At 32.3% G+C, this 22,076-nt stretch overlaps 1 protein-coding gene across 1 annotated transcript in view; it reads right to left on the bottom strand.

Annotated features, from left to right (window-relative positions):
* Window positions 1-241: 241 nt before the first annotated feature.
* PH4alphaEFB (prolyl 4-hydroxylase subunit alpha-1) overlaps window positions 242-22,076 on the bottom strand; it is a 109,169-nt gene continuing 87,334 nt past the window's right edge. Inside the window, exons 2-12 of the mRNA XM_085958437.1 lie at window positions 17,060-17,248; window positions 16,142-16,293; window positions 14,570-14,726; window positions 13,971-14,149; window positions 11,623-11,747; window positions 8,932-9,041; window positions 8,317-8,470; window positions 5,113-5,337; window positions 4,037-4,105; window positions 3,010-3,175; window positions 242-802 (exon numbers count right to left, since the gene is read on the bottom strand). Coding sequence (XP_085814563.1) covers window positions 678-802; window positions 3,010-3,175; window positions 4,037-4,105; window positions 5,113-5,337; window positions 8,317-8,470; window positions 8,932-9,041; window positions 11,623-11,747; window positions 13,971-14,149; window positions 14,570-14,726; window positions 16,142-16,293; window positions 17,060-17,247 — 1,650 coding nt within the window. The 5' untranslated portion in view covers window position 17,248 and the 3' untranslated portion in view covers window positions 242-677. The remainder of the gene's footprint in view (window positions 803-3,009; window positions 3,176-4,036; window positions 4,106-5,112; window positions 5,338-8,316; window positions 8,471-8,931; window positions 9,042-11,622; window positions 11,748-13,970; window positions 14,150-14,569; window positions 14,727-16,141; window positions 16,294-17,059; window positions 17,249-22,076) is intronic.

The following is a 22,076-nucleotide window of genomic DNA, read 5'->3' as shown; positions in this document are numbered from 1 at the left end:
GTGTATACGGTGGAGCTACGGGATGCTGGTTTGACATGGAACGATGCAAGAAGACGGCGAGCGACAGGGATTCTTGGAGGCGCCTCGTGGTGTCCATATGCTCCAACTGAGGGGCGGATATGGCCGAAGAAGAAGAATTATCACTTGACTTTTAAGAAGGCTTCATTCTGTATGGTACTCACTCATAATTAGAGCGAAAGGTTAGATAATATTGTATAAATGTTAATAATAAAACAATCAATATGCTTATACAAATTTTAATACACAAATATACAATATGTTCAGTGTATGAATAAAATATGCGATTATAAGCAGTTTATAAAATATTATTCTAACACTTAAAAAATAACAATTTCTTATTAATCAATAAATTCTTACAATTATAAGATCATAAGGAACATTTTGGTTTAGAGCCGTTATATCTCAATACAATTTCATAAAAAAAATATGGCCACCACGATAAGTTATTTACTTGGAAACGAACAAATTGAAATCGTTCCAAATCATTCGGGGAAAGTTTAAAAATCCATTTAAAAATCAACAGTTTAATAAAATAACAATTTACAAATGAATCAGTTGAAGTACTGGCCAATGAGATTCAGAAATCACTAGAAAATCACATCAATAAAAAATAAAAGTTAGCTGAAATTTGCTATAGCTATTCTTTATCTTTAGTATTATCTTGAAGTAATTCCTTTTCTCACTGGTTTGATGGGTTCGGTGTTGATACCTTCCATTTGGTATTCTAAATTGCAAGGCTTCAGAAGTTCTTGCCCGCTTTGGTGGATCCACTTGTTGGATACTGAAATTAACAAATAAAAGTAACATTAATTTTTACGTAACATTCTATAAAATATACGTACATATCACCAAATAAAAAATATTTAAGAAGCATGTGTTGCTCACATAGCTTAACCAAGTATGAATAAAAAATACAGTAGAACCTCGATATAACAGACTAAAGCGGGTGAGGGGATGGTGTCCATTAAAACCGAAAGTCCGTTAAATAAAAACAGAAACAAAATCCTTTTTATTCGCCTTCGGATGATATAACCAGACACCGGCTGTGGAGTGACGTTAATTTTCAATGTCGACACGCTTGCTTTTGGTAATCTTGCTTTGAAAAAAGAATCAAGTTTCGTTTGCACTTTTAAAGTCAATAAATGTGATTAGAACATCGATATGTGATCTTATCACTGAAAATTTTGTTTTTTGGCGTGTTGTTCCTTTTTCCTCGCTATCTACACTTCCATCCTCATTTTCCAAGATCATAACTTCATCTGCTATTTCACTTTCAGTCATGTACCGAAAGTCACCTTCATCTATTTCGAACCATTGTAAACTTATTGAAAATGCATCCATCCATTCACTTCGAGTAAATAAATTTAACTGCTGTGCAGCTGTGTGAATTAGCGGCCAGCGTTAGTGCTACGTTCTGTCTAGGAGCAAGACGGCATTATCACTTGAATTTGAGTGTGAGAGGTATGACATGATTATCGTGTGCAGAACATTGTTTACAAGCGGTAAAACTTGGATTTAGACATGTATAACATTAACAGGATGTTTTTAACGATTTATACATTTGACGAGATATTTTGTCCGTTATATCCGAAGTCCATTATATCAAGGTTCTACTGTATCTATATATAATATTCATATTGTACTTAAAATCAAGCGAAAATCACTAAATCTGTTTCGGTGTTTGAGGACTTGAATGAAAGACTTGGTAATGTAAAAATAAAATCTATTAAAAAAAAATTAAAGGCGCCACAAGTACCTAATACCATAATTGAGTTGTTGAGGATTGAACAAATGCAACTGCACTGGTGACCATGCGATTATATAATCTACATTAACTCATTTCAACATTCTGTAAATGTGGTCTTGTTCACAAATGATCCGCTATTACTATGCCATTTATTCATTAATACAGGCGGCCCTCGATTTTCGCACATAATTGGTTCCTGAAAATGTGTTTGAATGTTGAATGTTCGAAAGTAGAGCGATGTAAAAAAAACATACGTTAAAATATTTATTTATCAATCGGTATAATAAAGTTAAAGAGGCGTATTAGCTATCAGGTGTCTTCTTTATAAACTTGTCAAGAGATAGTTGAATACCACCCTATTAAGTATTTGAGAAGATGACGGGGAGTGGAGGAGAGAAGAGCGACTTCATGGAAGCGCACAGTTTTTGCATTATCAACAAAAATATAAATTTTAAGAAATGTACGAAGTGGCGAATTGCGCGAAAGTAGGATGTTCGAAAGTCGAGGGTCGCCTGTATAAAATACACAAACATTGCAATCAGTGTTGCCATCTTTTGATTATTATAGTACACAGGAGTAAAAAATATAGTATTTCTGAAAAAACTACTAACATGAACATTTTTCATCTTGAATTCTTCAAAAATATAGTATTGGCAGAATTAAAATCATAGTATTGCACTATGATTATTATAGTATGGTTGGCAACATTGCTTGCAATGTTAATAACAACATTACATTGTACTCCATCAAATGTAATCCAGCTTTAGGACTAAAACGCTTATAATTTTTCAGACAAAACTGTTACATGTTTGAATTTTATTGAGCCCCAAAATTCTAAAATAGCAGAGACAAATTAAATTTTCTATGATTATTGTCTAATTCGATTAATTTTCGTGTTGTATATTATGTATTTTTTGGTGCTGAATACAAATTTAAAGTTAAACTTGAGCTTGATTTTCCGAGCTATGCTGCTGGACTAAATTAGAATTTAGAATAGTAACTTATTAGAAGTAGTTTTGTTCTAGATTATACAAAAGTTTGGAGTGATGTCCGAACAAACAATATAATAATTCAATTAGCTTTACATATGAATCGAAGGAATAAATAATATGGCAACATTACAAATGCGATACTGGCGCATCCGTTTAGTCGAGGATTTATGATGGTACATTTATAAGATAAATATTTGCCAAATAAAATTCTATAGCAATTGACCCAATTTATGTCATTTATTATCTTACCCCATTTAGATCCCTGAAGTACGGGGCATGCAGCATGGCGAGTGGCGAAGTTTCCTTCACCAGATGGATGCAGATTCAACCAGAATACTCCGGTGCCTTTCTTCGGCTTCACGCTCAATCCCAACTCAGGGAAGACAGTGCCACCTCCTTGGGCCACATCGGACATCTGAAACCGGCATGGCATATTATAATTAAGAAAAACAATTACACATTGAGAATACGCACAGAAACTTTTAGTTTTTTAAACTTAAATTATGTATAAATATAAAATAATTTGTTTAAAAAAAAAAACTAAAAATTAAAGAAAATCCTCTGGGGGTAGAGGTTAAAGGGTTTCTGATAATGCTTCAGTGCAATCATTACTAAGGCTATGTCATACTTTAAATTAGAATTTGAATTAAATGTATTGTGTTCCATTAATTTAAAAGTAAATTTTCCAATAATATTATTCAAATTGTCACATAATCTGTTTGAATATTGATTAACTCATTCACTGAGGACCAGTTAATTACTATTTAATTACCACATTTAATTATCATGCTAATCGTATCTAATGGTCATATAATGCCGACACGGCAGCCGTGTTGTCAGCGCTGTATGAGTTAAACTGGTCAGAGAAATTTTAAAAAAATCAGTAGATTTTAGATATATATATAATAATAGTTATCGCCCTCACAATTGGCATTACCAGTGGCAGTTTGGTTCTGCACCTTGCGAGAATAAACAACTGATGGTCTCTATTTCTAAGATAGTTATCAGGGACACAAAGGTCAACACTTCCCAGAATGGCAGAGGTTTCATTTTATACCTCGTATAAGTCGAAAAAAGTACGTAGCTAATACCTATATATCTTTTTCTCTAAAAATAAAAATCCATTCTACTTTTTAACTTTGTCCATGTGACATACAAAAATAATACATACTATGTACATAAAAGACCATTTTCTATTAGAAAATAATATAATTAAGCATTTTAAAATAGATACCTATCACAAAAATTGTTAATGAATGAAAAATAAAATACATACATAAAACAATACGGTGGCTATTCTATTTCCATTTCCCCACTCTCCACCAAATGCACCTTTCTCTTCTTTCTGTAACAAAAAAAAAAACGGATTTATAAAACAAATTCATATAAATAACAGTTTCACATTTCATACAATCAGTCAATCACTTGCACTACAACGCACAGAGTGGTAAAACTTCCAGGAAACATCTTCACTCCTACTGAAAACCCTCCATACTTCCTCAAGACACATTTCATCAAAATATTTTCATGAGTTGTCATTTTGGTATTTGTTAGATATATTTTAGATTAATTCAGTTATATTGAATCAAAAGAAGAATTAGGAATCCATAATTTGATAATTATTGATAAAAACCATGATTCATTTCTCTTTTACAAATACTTTTTTGAAATCAAATTTGTTTACATACGTACAGCAATTTCGCCAGTAAAGTGAATCCGCCTGATACGCAATAAAAATTATCAAATTATACAATTCTAAAATCACAAAATAAAAAATGCCACAGTCGACCTCATCAACTTTTCGGTTGACAGCTGAGATCGCTGATAATTTCATCACTGAGGCTGTTGTAAATATCATATTTTTAACAAAACTTCATATACTTCGAATTCTGTATCGAGATGTACACGTCACTACAGCCGTTTCTGGAGCTAAAACCATTGCAATACCATTAGCATGCAAAAAGTGTGGCGTAATACTTAAATCGCTAACAGTGCCACGATGTAGATGTCAATGTGAAGCCGAATAGTACACACCACTATTTGACAAGGTGGATACGGTTGATTGCTTTGATTAAGTCAGCCAGTCAAACATGTTAATTGCTCGATTCACCTTTTTCTCTCTCAATTTTTAATTACATGTCACTTTTACTTAATCTTCAGCCCCTCAATTACGTTGCTTACCATACTTTCAAATAAGTAATCCCCTAATTAAAACTCATTAGTTTTCTATAGGTATAATATCACATGATTTATAAATGTATAACAAAATCTAATTAGTATGGGTATATGATAAATAATGGTAAATTAAATCTCATATTCTTAAACTGCGATGTGAATCAAATTGTCAGTTACCCTGGCAAAGTCGAAGTGTGGCTCGTAATGTCCTCCGATACCATAGTTGACGACCTGCAACTCCTCAGCGGTGTCCATGTTGAGTCCCGTCATGTCGGAGGCACGCTGACTGATCTTTGCAACTATTTTGTGCTCATTGTCCTTCAACCATGCCGACTTGCTGATGCGATACTTGGCCACCACCAGCTGCCCTGTCTCTGAATCCTGGACTGTAGCACGCTTAAACTGCAAAGAAATATATATTTTAACATCGATAGGTGTTCACTCCACTCTTAATCCCAAACCGACACAAATTTGTAAGCATGCACAATATCATAATATGGTGTGTTAAATAATGACTTTTTTTTGTTCAATAAAAACAAATTAATTATTTTCATTCTTTTCGTGTTAGTTCATAATATTCAATGGACCGATATCTCATTCAAATGAAAGTATAGTCTTTAGGTGTTTTTTTTTATATACAATCAAACTGATAAAATGTATTGTAGATGTTACGTTCTGCCGCTAAGCTGGTTGCAGCACCATTGAGACGTTTGCTAAAATCAATATGGAGGAATATTTCTAAAGTAAATAATTACAGAAATTATCGTCAGCTGAATGCAGAACTATTCTAACTCACATTTGAAATATTTTGCAGAAGATTTTTTTGAAACAGCCTACTTCAGTTATTTATTATTTATATAGACAAGTGTATGCACCGATTTTCTCATCAATAATCCTACTAAAATATGATGCGTACATTTATCCATAAAGATAATAAATAATTTCAGTAAGTTGTTTCAAAAAACTCTCTTGAAAAATTTCAAATGTAAGTTAGAATAGTTCTGCATTCAGCTGACGTTATTGTCTCAGCTATTTCATTTCCAAGTGAATTAAAATACATCGTTTCATAGATATGTAGGTATGTACATGATTCAATATTATTATAATTTAATAGATATAAAAAACATGCGATTACCGCTTTGCTTTCTTGAAAATTTCGACGCGGACTTTTGATATTTCGTTTGACATGGATTTTAAAAAACCTCTCAATGTTTGATAACTAAAAGAAAATTCAAAAAAATAATAATATTGCGGTGGTGTGAGCCCTTTCATCGACTGTTTTAACTGGGACTGTTGTGTATATGGGTTGCTTTATTAGGATTAATGTGGTGGAGCTATTTTATCTTGGGGTTTTCTGATAGGCGGTTACCACCGGACTGGTGTGACTTGTTTATTGAATTATAGTTGCAGAGTGGTTCTAAAGTTTGGTTAATTGGTTTAGCAATATGCATAATAATCTATAAATCTATTACAAAAGCAACTACTTATATTTTTAGTAATTTGTTCATACATGGGTGGGCACATGCACCATAAAATCATACACTTTTCCACTAAAATAAACACAGATAATATATATACTGTCCTGCTAAGTAAAAAGACAGTCTTTTTGATTTTAGTGAAATGGAAAGCCAAGTTTAAAACTACATTTCCTCGTAAGTATATTAAGTAAAATTGTTGAATTATTTTGACATAATCTGTCTATTTAGAGATTATGTCAAAACAAACCAATAATTTTACATAATATAAGAGAAAAGGTAGTTTATAACTTGGGTTCTCATTTCATCAAAATCAAAAACACTGTTTTTTACTTAGGAGGGCAGTAAATGTGTACATGCATAAATATTAATAATACATATTATGTAGATTATAATTTTACATCAATAAATCATAAGGAAACATAAGAGTATGTAAAAATAAAATAAAATAGATATCGTCACCTCAATACTACAACTAGATATCTCTGATTTGGTCATAGTTGGGAAAATGAAATTTAAACTTTACTTGATTAACGTAAATCTGGGCTATAATTATTATTTAAAATAAAAATGGAAAATTATGCTTGTCTAATTGAAAACAATTAAATAATGTTCAATTGTATGAAAAAAATTTGAAGATATATTATTTTATTTATGTAATGCATTTATGGTTTTAAAGTTTATCTAATATTTTCAAACACAAAATTAATACGGATCCCATTAACTTCTTACTTTCCTAGTTTTATCATTTTGTAGAGAAGGAAATGTAGAATCATATTCAATAGCTATCTCAAAAACAGTGAAAATCCACATATCTAGTTGTAGTATTGAGGTGACGTTATGCATAAGTAGATCGTAAAAGTAAATAAACAAGACGAGTTGAATATTGAACAAAGAAGTTCATAAACTGTACTACTTGAGTGCCTGAACGGAGGTATTGAACATGCCATGGACAAACTGTGATTGGACCTTTGGCATAGAAGAATGTATGGAAAAGTTTTACTTATACAAATCAACAGGTCACAACTTTTCGTAATAATAAAATGAAATTTATCAAGTAATTTTATTATACAAGAATGAGTTTATTGAAATTGGTTTTTTTTTAAAATTGTATTTATCGAGGAAAACAAATGGTAATTTGCAGTGTTATAAATAGGTATAAAATAAGAGTCAAAAATAAACATAGAAGAATATTAAGAAGAACAACAATTATTATTACAGACATAGAAAGAAATCTGACGATGAAAAAATAATTGTGGACAGATAAGACAACATTTATCTATATAGGTTTATTACAGACATAGAAAGAAATCTGACGATAAAAAAATAATTGTGGACAGATAAGACAACATTTATCTATATGGGTTTATTACAGACATAGAAAGAAATCTGACGATAAAATAATAATTGTGGACAGATAAGACAACATTTATCTATATAGGTTTATTACAGACATAGAAAGAAATCTGACGATAAAATAATAATTGTGGACAGATAAGACAACATTTATCTATATAGGTTTATTACAGACATAGAAAGAAATCTGACGATGAAAAAATAATTGTGGACAGATAAGACAACATTTATCTATATCGGTTTATTACAGATATAGAAGAAATCTGACGATGAAAAAATAATTGTGGACAGATAAGACAACATTTATCTATGTAGGTTTATTACAGACATAGAAAGAAATCTGACGATAAAAAAATAATTGTGGACAGATAAGATAACATTTATCTATATAGGTTTATTACAGACAGAAAGAAATCTGACAATAAAAAAATAATTGTGGACAGATAAGACAACATTTATCTATATAGGTGCATCATTGATATTATTGAAATCTATCTATATTAGTGTAAGCAAGACTAAGGTGAATATTGAATATAAAAATATTGCTTACTCTTGGCTTTGCTGACTCCTTGATGAATTCCATTTCATTCTCATATAGAACCTCATGATAGACAACAATGTAGGGGTCCAAATAGTGCTCTTCTAACTTGAGAGGAGCCAACCGGAGGAAGGGATGATTCTTTGAAACGTAGCGGCATTTGAGACTGAAAATAAAACACAAAGCATTAGTATGTATGAATTGAATCATGAAAAATCAACCGTCCTTTAGTGGCCATCCCATCAAAACCCGCATACAAGAAATCGTAGTAGCCAAGGTTTGTAGAAATATCAAATACCATAGTATGGTATTTGATATTTAAATAAATACCATAATATTATTTAATAAGTATTGTTTTTACAACTTGATTTATGATCCCATGCATTATGCATATTTTTTCTGATCCACGGAAGCTCATTCGCATCCAGCAAAGCCTTGGTGGGCGACTGAACGTGTCAAATAAATGATATGAAATTACGAATTATAGGACTGGGATCAAATTTACTGTTCAATTATAGATAAAGACCAGCAATATAACTTGGGACGTGATGTGAGTGCATTGCCAGTGCATTACGAGTTATTAGTTCTTCAAACCATTGCCCTTCAAGTTATAGTTATCGGACTTACTCTTTTTTAAGACTTTCCGGGAGTTGATATTCGTCTCTGCATAATTCTTCATAGGCTGATCTCTCTTGCATACCTGGAGTTTTCTCCACAGGTACATTTACCTTTACTTCCTGGAAAGAAAAGAATTGATATTAGGTAGGTACAGTGTTGCCAGATAAGTATTTTACCAAATCGGGATTTTTACCACGTGAAATTAAAAAGAAACCGGGATTTAGGAGCAAAAAGCAGGACAACCTAAAAAACGAATAGTTACAGATTTATGATGTTTATTTCTATAATATCAATTCTAAATGACACAACAAAAATTACAAAACTATTTAACTATCAAAATAATAATATTAAACAATATTTTTTCCCGACGACCGAGCTGAACATTTTATTTCCTGGAGGGTTTTGATAAAATTCACTATATTATGTTGAAGAGAACAATTAATTCCAATTTTATCAACTCAATAGAACATCTCTTTCTTGCAATTGACTATTTTAAATTCATCTGAGAGTATTTGTTGAATAGTGAATTTAGCTGTCAATTTTTTGCTTGTCAATAGTGATGTGGGACAATTTATTTGTGCTTAAAAAGCGGGACACCCCGCAAAATCGGGACACCTGGCAATGCTAGGTAGGTATGATCACTATTAACTATGACTATTCATTTTTTGTCATAACTGAAATATTAATGTTTCAATTTATTAAGACTATCTCGATGATGGTGCTACAACTGAAATAGCTATCGACTAAAAAACTGATTCATACAATTTAAATATAATTAATATTAAATTGTCTTTCTAAAATAATTTGAATCATGCTTAGATATTCAAAAAATCATTGCAGTTATGAAGATGTGGCTCATGTCATGTATTAAAATGGATAGTCGTGAATTTAGTTGACTAATAAAAAAATAGCTTGCAATATTTGAAAAATTGACAGTTGGGTATTCCTCGACTTACAACTGAATGATGTTTGTACAATTGGTCGTAAGTTGACATAATATTAAAATTATCAATTTAGAAAAACTTTGTGAGAACTTTCATATTGCAAAAAAAATACTGTTTTTGATCGCAAGTGTGAAATGCCTGATATTTTTCATTTTAGTAATAATACAAAGAACCTCGATTATCCGGTTGTCAATTATTCAGATTGCAGTACAATAATTTTAGTTTTGTAACCGTATGAGCACCACTCAGCCACAGTGGCCGAGCGGCTACACGTCAGGCTTATTATGTCGTGGGTCTCCGATTCGTATTCCGGGCCTGGCAAAATCACATGTTGTTTTTAAATGTGTTTATGGGGACCCAAAGTATGGATCTAATAGGCAGAGCAAGTGGCTAATTCATAAAAACAAAAATTTGTTAAAGCAACCTCCACTCTGTACAGTGTAGAGCAGGTCTAGGCAAACTTTTTGAATGAAGTACCACATTAGGAATGGCGGGCCGCAAATAAAATACTAATTTTAGATATAAATTATTCCCTAATAGCCAACAATTTAGTCACCACATTGGTTTGGTCCAGTTTGCATGCAATTTCAAATTCTATCTTAGTTTGAAAAAAACCAGAGATGATAAAACAATTAACAAGTTAAAAAATTCTCAAATGTATTACAGTCCAACTTGATTATTACGAGGAAGATGGGACCGACTGAATTTGCTCGTTATAAGCATTACTCGTTATATAACATTTTTCGCGCCACATTCAATTTAAGCATCGAACATAAAAAAATTGAAAACCATCGTTAAAATCCCCAAAACCAGCATGGCATTCATAAGCTACAAAATAAGTTGTTTATTGTAATGAAGTGCTGAGCCGCCGGCGCTGGTAGGTACCTATTGACTTTACATAGAATGTATATTTTACATGCAATTTCAACCATATGCGTGGATACTTTTTCAATGTTGTTGGCGAAAACACCAATTAGGTACTTAGACACTTGACTAGTGTCATAAACGTAATCCGATCCCGGCGGCATCGCTCTAGTTAACTGCCCGGTTGGATTTTATTGCTTAGGATCTAAAATGTTGTTTTTAAACGATCAACACATTAACAGTTTTGCTCGGTTTACCCGAGAAGTAGCTCGTTATAAAAGTGAATAAATGTATGAAGAAAATCATAAACCATGTCAACGAATGTTTCCTCATCACATCCGAGATCTCGCTATTTCCGTGATCGTAATAACCAAGTTTAAATTTATTTTTAAAAAGGCGTTAGAAAGTAGAAAAAGTTAACTTTTTCAAAAACACGATTAAAGCTCGCGGGCCACACCGAAATACTCGGTTTGAAATAAGTAAATTACCCAGGCCTGGTGTAAAGGCTCATAATAATAATAATATCTTAGAATCGAACATGGTATAAAAACAAATGAGCATTAAAAGTCAAAAAAGAAGGAATGAATTATGACATTTTCAAAGAATGTTAAGATAAAATTATTATTCATTTCTTTTCTTCCATTATCTGGATTAACTAAATCTCTAATTATTAGTCTAAAAAATTGATTATCCGTATTAACTTAATCTTCAATTAGTCTGGATGATCGAGGTGCATTATTCAATATTACATTATGTGGATTATGTATTACCTAGTTATAATATTCTGTTATTTATAATGGCTTTCCCTCAAGAATTGTCAGTAAGCAGCATAAAAGTTATTAGATATAGTATTATATAATAACATGTAACTGCGAAAGTGTTCAATATTTACCTCAATGGTTTCTCTCTTTTCCCGAATGGCTTTCTCATAATGTGGGATGTTGCCTTTCGCTCTGGCATGGTCTGGTATTATATCGAGCAATTCATGTGTCAAGCTTAAGGCAATGTCCACTTTACCTGTAAACAAACATGTAAAAATAAAATTGACATGCAGCAAATAAGTCTAATGTCATTTCATTAGAGAATATTCCTAAGAAAAATTTCTATCTTAGGATAATACCCCGTTTACCAGTGGCGAAGGGTGGAGGTAGGCTGTTAAGATCCGCCATAAACAGTGCACATTAAACTTTTTCAGACATATATATTTGTTTTCGTTGAAATAAGACTACAATTTACAGATAGTGTTAGTTAGTTTTTAAAATTCAATTAAACCCTGAGAAACCAAGCCATAATAGATAATAGTCAAAAATACATGTATATCTATAAAATATCTAAATAAATCATACATAACTTTGAATATTTTATAAATAGAATAATATTGTGTATTTATTATAGTTTGGCTTAGGCAGGGCTTAATGAATTAAAAAAAATAACCAACAATATGTGCAATATGTATTTTTAATCCAACGAAAACAAATAACTATGAATGAAAAAGTGTGCACAATTTTGTCGTATTGCCCAAATTATACCAAAACTATTATGGTTTCGTTTAGGCAGGGTTTAATTGATTTTTAAAAACTAACCAACACCATCTGTAAATTGTAGTCTTACTTCAATAAAAACAAATACATATGACTAAAAAAGTTTAGTGTGCACTATTTATAGCGAATCTTAACAGCCTACCTGCACCCTTCGCCACTGCAGTGTTTACACATGCATGGCTGTACTGTGCACAGTAAGAAAATGTAAGGAGAAATATGTATTATCCTGCAGTTGACAAGATTGCGTGCATAAATCAAACAAGATTGGACGATTCCAAATTGTGATGATTTATTGCGCGCAAGTAAGATTATTTTCGATCTGCGCCTGCGCAGTAGAGCGATAGAGAACATGCCGCTAAAAAAATTAACTACCCATTTTGAGCTCCGATTTTCAATACGACCTGTCAGATAGAAGTGTAAAAATGACAACCTCGCATCTCGCTTACTCTTGAAGAATGAGATTGCAGAGACAGTCAGCACTTTTACGTGTAAACAGTTATTGTCATGACAGTTTAAAATAAGCAAAATTGCCGACAGTAATTCCATGCATGTGTACAGGCGCTATTAATACTTTGGACGCGGAAGACGCACACGGTGCGTAATGACCAGGCGGCCGATCGATGTAATTAACGTGCATTTTAAAGGGGGCAATTAAAATCTCATTATCTATTCAGCAGCGAAAGCGTTAAGCTTCATTTTTATTCAATCAAAAATACATTTTAAATTTAGAATGAATCAGTTTCTTGTTAAGTTGGTTGCAATCAAAAATGTCAGAATGCCAAGATTTCAGGATCAGTTCTTTTTTGTCAATATACTAAATATTTTGTGAACATTTATAAGATCGAGGAAAGTGAAAATATCCAAATCAAAAATATATTTAAATCTATGGAAATTACGATTTCGGTCCTTATAAAGCTAGTGGTTTGAACACGGCGACAGAGAAAGTCAACATTGCTACTTTCAGAGCAGTAGTGTGGGCTTTCGTTGTCATCTGTCTATGTCGCAAAGTTCTAACGGTTAGCTTAAAATAAATAGTAAAATAACATTAACATAAAATAAAACTCTGTATAGTAGAACATCGGTTGTCCGGATCTCAATTATCCGTATTACGAATATCTGGATTTTCGATTGTCAGTTTCGTATGGTTTTGTACCTTATAAAGCTAGTGGTTTAAACACGGCGACAGAGAAAGTCGACATTGCTACTTTCAGAGCAGTAGTGTGGGCTGTCGTTGTCATCTGTCTATGTCGCAAAGTTCTAACGGCTAGCTTAAAATAAATAGTAAAATAACATTGACTTAAAATAAAACTCTGTATAGTAGAACCTCAGTTATCCGGATTTCAATTATCCGTATTACGAATATCTGGATTTTCGATTGTCAGTTTCGTATGGTTATAAGTAAAAGGTACAGTTTAAATATATAATTAGTAAAAAAAATGCTGTCAAGAAGGTTTATTCTAGAGGTAAAATAGATGTTTTATTATTTTGCAATCAATCTGAATTTATCATTATTTGGACTATCGTTATCCCAAATTAGTCGAAGTATAATCGAAGTTCTACTACAATACTATAGTAACAGCTAACAATCTACAATTAATCTATAATTCTATTTTAATATGCATTGTATTACATAGACCATAGAGCAATGGCTTCATATCTAAAAAAATTTATCGATATAGCATTGTTGCAATAAGCTCACCCGTCATATATGTTGAGAAAGCCAGGTATTCCAGAATCTCACTCTTTGGTACAGTCTTGTTTGACTCAAAATTATGTTTATTTAAAGCTTCATTCATCCATTTCTCAGTGTGAATGTAGTCTCCAGAGTTGTAAGTCTGCCGACCCAATTCGAAACAGTCATGGGAACTCATTGGTGTACTGAAAACAATATGATAATCACATTAAACATTTCATTTTTTACTATAAATGAAATATTCTTTATCATGGCCGACAATACTACACTAGTAGATATATTATATCTGAGAGTGCGGGGATCCATAGTTTCGCAGATCGCTGCTGAGACGTCCGCAGCCATGATATAATGGTAAGGCTACATTTACCGTATCACCTATTATTAGCCAACCACTGATAAAGTCGCTTCATGGCGATGAATTCTACCACTATGTCCCAGTTTCTTCCACCTTACTTGTAACTCACATCTTTGTTACTAAAAGTTAGCCTAATGACTTGATTGCAGAAGAGATGTTTCACTGTGTCAAAATATTTTTTGTAACTAGAGTCAGATTTTAATCTCAGTATAAAGCATGCATGAATTTAAAATCGTATGTGGGTACCTACCTGTAAAGAACTCCATTCAGTTTTCCTTTGGCCACTTCGGTGGTGTCCAGCATATATGTGTCCTGCAACCTCACCAGAGCTGCTGCAGCTCCACTAAGGTCCTCCTCTGTTGGGAACTTCATCCTTTCTTTTAGCGTCGTGATATTTTTGACAAATGCTGCAAGCATGAATAAGCAGACATATTATTAAGAATACAAAAAATAATTAAAATCAATCCCCGCATTTACGGGTATTTTGTAATCTTAGGGTTTCAAAAGAAAATAAGTATTTTAAATGCTTCCTTAGAGTTGTGAATACATGCATAATATTTTTATATCTCAACAAAATATTGGGTCGAATATGATGTTAATTATGATAAAATTGTTTTGCTTCAGTTATTATAATCAGACTAGGTAATAAGCTCAACGAAGGATGCAGTAATTTTTTGTTAATATTAGCAACTTTATGCTGTCATCCATAATTTAGAAACGTGCCTCATGTAAACGAATTAAGAAGGATTGTCTAAAGTTCTCCTACAAAGTTGGTTGTTACCCAATCCCGTCATCAATTTTTACCACTCTGCCAAGGAATATATCTTGTATAATGTAAAAGTAGGTATTGTTTTCACAATTAATAATTAATCCAAGTCATACATCCAAATAGTCAGCTTCCAATATTTTTTTCACGGTTTGCAAAATGTTCACCATTATTATAATTTGTTTTGTCTATCTGTCATTTTTAACACACTTACACGGCCACATTTAAAAAAAAAATGTAAAATTATATACTTAATATGAAAAATACCCCTTCGAATTTTTTTTACTTATATCACAGTGTGCATAATATGAGAATGTGATATTTGACAAACTTCATTGAGAGTACCAGATTATTTTTGCCATTGAACATTTTAAAATTCAGAGTTCAATGCATGCAATAAAATAAATAGATATTATTAATAAAATGACAGGGAAAACAAATGAGTGCCAATTAAAAATATTAAATGTTTGAATATGGAATATTATTCCATATTAAAAATTTTAGTGTAAGATATTAAATTTGCAAAATGATCATGTTGGTTAAAAACCGGTTCTATGCCTTCAGCGAGTTTTCTCGCTCTATGAGGCCGTGATTGACAGGCCGCACATACAAATTTCGCGAGTTTTCTCGTCCGAATTTAAACTCAAATTACTAGTCACTGTCGATTGATTTGCATAATCTAAAAAAATTAAAACACAGAGTGACATCTGTTTGAAAAATTATGAAATACTAAGCCACAAATTATCGGTATTACAGTGATTTTAGTAAAACTTCGCTCTACATTCAACGTGTGCCATTTAAAATCTGCGGCCCATCAGCTACTGCCATAGTAGTATCGTGAGGCATAGAAAACGTTAACATGTATTTCACGTATTGAATCTCTGCATGAAAACAGTAGGTAGGTCATTCAAAATTACTTTCCCACGACTTATTTACTAATGGGAGTATTTAAAAAAAATGTTTGCAATACATTCTTTATCCTAACTCCAGATGGAGGACCATTTGTGGTTGATAAAGTATCACTTGAACACAAAACCAATGATAATATGAACTTACTAGCTCCCATATCAGTAGCCATGATTTGTTCTAGCTGTGTCCAGTCTGTTGTCAGTCTTTTGATTATCTTAAATGCATTTATCGGATTCATCAAATAGTTTGTCACATCCTCCATTGCAGTGACGTGTTCCGATTTATGTTCGTCATGTTTTCTGAAAATAAAAAAAAGTAATATTAATGAAAACATAACCCTGGCAATAAAACAATTTACTTACCTGTGATTTTATTTTAGGGAAAAATAGGAGCAGTGTTGCGAATCGTCGTTCACAAAAATATGACAGATAGGGTAAGAAAATAAACTAGATAGTAGAAAAAGATTGCGAGTAGCCCTGCCCCCCCCCATATGTTAAATCCATATAAGTATTCATATTTGGTACCTATGATTTTATAATAAAACAAAAAAATAATTAACTATTATTTAATTACATTACTTGGTTATTACCATAGAGGTATTAAATAAAGTTATTACGATCACGGAAATAGCGAGATCTCCGATGTAATGAGGAAACATTCGTTGATATTTTAGTTTATGATTTTCTCCATACATTTATTCACTTTTATAACGAGCTACTTCTTGATTATACCGAGCAAAACTGTTAATGTGTCGATCGTTTAAAAACAACATTTTCGACCCTAAGCAATAAAATCCGACCGGGGATTACATTTATGACACTAGTTAAGTGTCTAACTAGCTAATTGGTCTTTTTTCCAACAACATTGAAAAAGTATCCACGCATATGATTGAAATTGCATGTAAAAATCCAAGCTTTGTGAAGTCAGTGTAGTTATAACCAAGTTCGACTGTAGTTACATTTAAAATTTTGACAGCTTCGAAATAGGACTACGGGTTTTTGACACGAAAATAAATATATTGAAAAGAGCTTCCATCAAAAATAAATATATTGGGTAGGTACGTACTTTTTCAATATTTTCAGTCTCTCTTCCTGATACCTGACGTAGGTATCGAGGGAATCCAAGAGGATGCCTTCAGTCTCAAGCAGAGCTTCCATGTCTGCGAGAGCTGTGAACACCTCTCCGCCAGCTGAAGCCAGGAGATTCACCACGAAGAAGACGACGGCACATGTTGCGGGAGACTTGGAATGCATTCTGAAATAGAAGACAAAACATCATTATTGGTATGAATCTTCGTCATTTTAGATTTGATTTCTGTCATAATTTAAGATGTATTGAATTGGTGTTATTGCTCAGGTGTGCAATATTCATTGTGTTCATTCATTCATTCACAGTGCTCAGTCATTCCTTTCAATTTGTCTACTTATTCTCATTAACTCATTTAGGGCTTTGGCGCGTTTGGCGCAGTTGGCCATTAGATATAATTAACGTGTTATTTAAATGTGGCAATTGAAAGGTAATTAAAAGGTTAGCAGTGATTGTGTTAAGCAAGTTCAAGTTGTAAAAAAAAGCGGAAAGGGGTCAAAAGAGACAACCCGATACGACAGGAGCGGTTGAAACATTGTCGGCGATAGTGACCACAGACACGTCATACTTTTCTTTCACTGGAAAAGAAATAACATCTTCAGAGATGTCATAACTGCAAATACTTTTTACGGATAGCTCGTTTGCTTCATAGCTAGTGTCTGACGGGTTGAATGAATGGCTAATAACTATTCCTCGAAACATTTACTCTCGAAAATAATAATTTACATTTTAAACTTTAGGTACAATTTGATTTAGATGAGAACTTCAGTTAAAAATATACCTGCATACAATAATTCGTCGGTGTTTTGTAAAAGGGGCGAATCAACCATTTTGGCGAAATCGAGATTTTAATGAAAAAATAATATGTACCGCTAATAGCTTTGTTGTGTAAAAACGGCGAATTTGTATCTCCACAGGAAAGTAATTGAAAACGATAATCGCAAGGGCGAATACCACGCGAATGTGACATAATATGTAGGCCTTTTAAAATATTATATTATTATATAATCATCCACTGGTAATTAATAAATAAACGTCAAAAGTAAAAAATCCTCATGTAAAATATCATTTTGGTTGATTCGCCCTTTTGACAAAACAACGACGAATGTATTCATAATTAGGTACAATAGGTAGTTCTTTTTATAACAACGTATTACGTGTTTACTGTAAAAATACATTTCATGCACTGTCTATTATTTATTTAATATTTAAAAAATAAAACAACTGTTAGTAGGTATGTAGTCTTCGACGCACGGATAAAAGTGCAATCTCTATTCATAATTTTTTTTTTCGTAAACATGTGTGATAAAATTAATAATAATTGGAAAAATAAACGAATTAATTTATTTCAAAGCGCACAGTAATATAATTTTACTATATTTAATGTTAATTGATTCGAACAATTTACATTCATAGTTAATAATTGCTGCACAAAAACCCTTATACTTTTCAGAGCATCATACAATTTAATAAAAAACGTTTTCAATAAATTATTCAAAATAATTAAACTACCGGAACACATAAAACCTTATTCTGTTAGTTTTAGATTAAATTGAAAGAGATGAGCGATCGTTTATAAAAATAATATAATCGACGAAGACTTAATGTGCAAGGTAAAGGTCTAATACGAAGAATTTCTGGAATAATCTGCAGACTATGCAGGAAAAATGTATAATGTCATTGTCCTATATTTTTTCATCCTAGAAATCAACACTTTTTCATGATCATAATATGGAATAATGGAATATATTAATATTGTAAAAGGGTATTATTGTGAACGTAGTCATTTTAAATTGAGAATAAACCAATATTTTGGTCGTCTATTGGCGCTTTTTAAAAAATATTTTTTGGTCAATAAGTAGGTACATTATACTATAAAGAAAAATATATTTGGCCAATTTTGCACTGGAACAATCGAGCAATCATTTTTCGTGTTGTATTTGCCATGCTATATGTATTTTATAATGATTTAATATAATATTATCATAAAAAAGTTAAAATATCAATTTATATTATAAAATAGATTTTGACAATGCAACATGCTTTTTACACAACGTCTTCCTTGAAAGTAGTGTTTCCATAATGATTGCAGCAATTAGGTAAATAATAAAATTGATAAACTTTTTTTACTATCTTGTATGTGTCGAAAATTTTCAAAATAACCGCGAAAATTTCAAAAATTATTCTGAGCGCGAGAGCTTTAATTTTTTGAAAATGGAGTCAAAGATTTTTCATGCCCTATGCGCCGGCTAAGCAGCAGCGACTTGCCTGAGCGGTATAGTTTGTGCAAAAAATACGTAACACTTTTACAGCGCTTTTCGGTTTGCGTGAGGTACAGTTTTCCCGTCCATACACACGGACTTCCCGATACAAACCGGTTTGCGCAGGTAAGCTTGTGGTAAAGCATGAGCGTATAGCCGGCGCTTTAATGTTAATGTAATTACGGCTCTATTGTTTTAAGACTAAAAGATAAAATGGCATGATAAATAATAATTTAGATACACAATCTGTACTTATATGCAGCAACATCGAATTGTAGAGTGTAAGCCAGTAGCGGTGGGTGGAGGTAGGCTGTTAAGATCCGCCATAAATAGTGCACATTAAACTTTGATAATCATACGTATTCGTTTTTATTGAACTAAGTTACTAAGACTACAATTTTATTTACTGATGGTGTTCGTTAGTTTTTAAAAATCAATTAAACCCTGCCTAAACCAAACTCGAATAGTTTTGGTAGGTATATTTTGGGCGATACGACAAAATTGTGCACACCTTTTCATTGATACTTATTTTTTTTCGTTGGATTAAGGATACGTAATATTATTACACATATTGTTGGTTCATTTTTTTTAATTCATTGCCCTGCCTCAACCAAACTATAATAGACAAAAAAATATTATTCTATCTATAACATATCCAAAATTATGTATGATTTAACGGCATAATTTTAGACATTTTATAGATAGATGAGTATTTTTTTTACTATTATCTATTATGGTTTGGTTTTCGCAGGGTTTATTTTAAGTTTTAAAAACTAACCAACACCATCTGTAAATTGTAGTCTTAGTTCAATGAAAACAGATACGTATATTAAGCTTGAAACCATTACGATATAACATAATATAAATGATGTAAAGCTAGCTATTTGCACTTTAAAGGGAGAGTATAATTATTCTATATATTTAGAGATTTATGTCATTTCATAGTAGGTTGATTCTATAAATCCTGAAATTTTTTTTTAATAAATTTTAAAATTTTAAAAATACTCAGTATTTTTTACAATGTTGTTATAGCGTCGGTCATCTTCACAGCCTACCTCCACCCTCCGCCACTGGTGTAAACATTACTATCATATGTTGCAATATTTCAATGTATCCCTACAAGGGTTTGTGGTTACGCAATTAAAAGAAAAAGAGTAAACAGTTCAACGTCTGGAAATTTGGCTGCATCGTAGAGTAGGTACATCGGGTACGATGTGCAACGATTTGGATTAGATAAATCTATCCATTGTCCGTCTATGTAGGCATTGTAGAGTGTAAAATCAAGATGGCCGTGGGACGATAAATACGATTTGTTTTGTCTATGCAGATCGCGTAGACGGTCGCAATGTCGTTTATCCTAATTGGCCGCATCATCAATTACTGTCTCATCCAGCGGCCAATGGCGGACGCTATCGGATACGAAACAATGAAGAGCCAAAGAGAAATTAAAAAAACATTGCACTAAACTTGAATGATTCCATTGCAAGGCGTAGGAATTGATTTATTACACAACTTTCAATGGGAGACAATAAAATCTATCGGATGTAGCAGACATCATGCAACTTTCTACACACAATTCGATGTCTAAGGAAAGTTTAACGTCTCGATTATGCAGATTGAGGGTCATTGATAAATATGCCGTCACTTCCTTATTAGGACGGGGGAGGAGGTCTGATATAATGTGTCTATGTGACGAAAGGGAAAAATCTGGGGGATGTAGAAAATGTCGCGTAACAAAACAGATAATAAAATATTCTCAATATAACTCATTCCGTGATAACATTACTACTGAAACCTCAAGAGCAATAATATAAAGAGAGTTGGTATTGTTCGGAAAAATGAAGCCGTATGTCTTGCGAAAAGCCCAGTCGCAAATTGAAAATCTTCTCGTCTGCGATAATAGTCATAAATCAAAACTAAGCGTAACATGTAACTTTCTTATGCCGTGTCCACACTGGCAACAAGTTGCTGGCAACCTCATTAAATTTTACGATAATTATCGTAAAATCTAACGAGGTTGCCAGTGTGGACCCGGCAATACGTGCGTATAGCAAGGTCATGCGAGGACAGTGACGTCACGCGGCAAACCAAAATGAATGACGAAGTACGACATTTAGGGATTTAGGGATACATCGACGTATTCTGCACGTTGCAGGCGGACGAGTTTTGATGTGAGTGTCGGATAACGCACAGTAGAACCTCAATTTGATTATTATTAACCGTTATACCATCATGTTGCTTCTCAGTACGGCCACCAAATTTAAACACAGCATATTTCAAAGGCTTCTAATTTTTCGGTAAGTATAAATATTCAAAACTAGGAAGTATCTTAATAAAAGTATTTTATTAATCTTTGGGAATAATTTAAAATCAGCAGGAAGTAAAAAATGCTCAATGGTAAGTATTCAAATAATATATGAGAAAGTATTTAAATAAGCACTGGGAATTATTAAAATGTTTAATGTCAAGTATAAATATTTATGTGTCAGAACAGATTGAAATTTGGGCAGAAATAATTTAATTGGCCGCTTTTTTAAATTTTCTAGGATAGTATCATTCTCTGTCATTCCAACCAGGGTTATAACATAGACTAATATTCGAGTTAGTTGTATCATAGACTAATACCATAATCGTCTATGGTTATGCTGTACCTTGACAGATGACAGTTGACTTCCTCAGCACTAGAATATTATTTTAGTACCTATTAGTATTAGAATAGTATTTTTTCTTTCTAT

The sequence above is a fragment of the Rhyacophila brunnea genome, unplaced genomic scaffold (assembly GCF_057557595.1).
Source record: "Rhyacophila brunnea isolate RB1 unplaced genomic scaffold, BYU_Rbru_1.0 scaffold_11, whole genome shotgun sequence".
Taxonomy (NCBI): Eukaryota; Metazoa; Arthropoda; class Insecta; order Trichoptera; family Rhyacophilidae; genus Rhyacophila; species Rhyacophila brunnea.
This window is presented reverse-complemented; position numbering and strand designations above follow the sequence as displayed.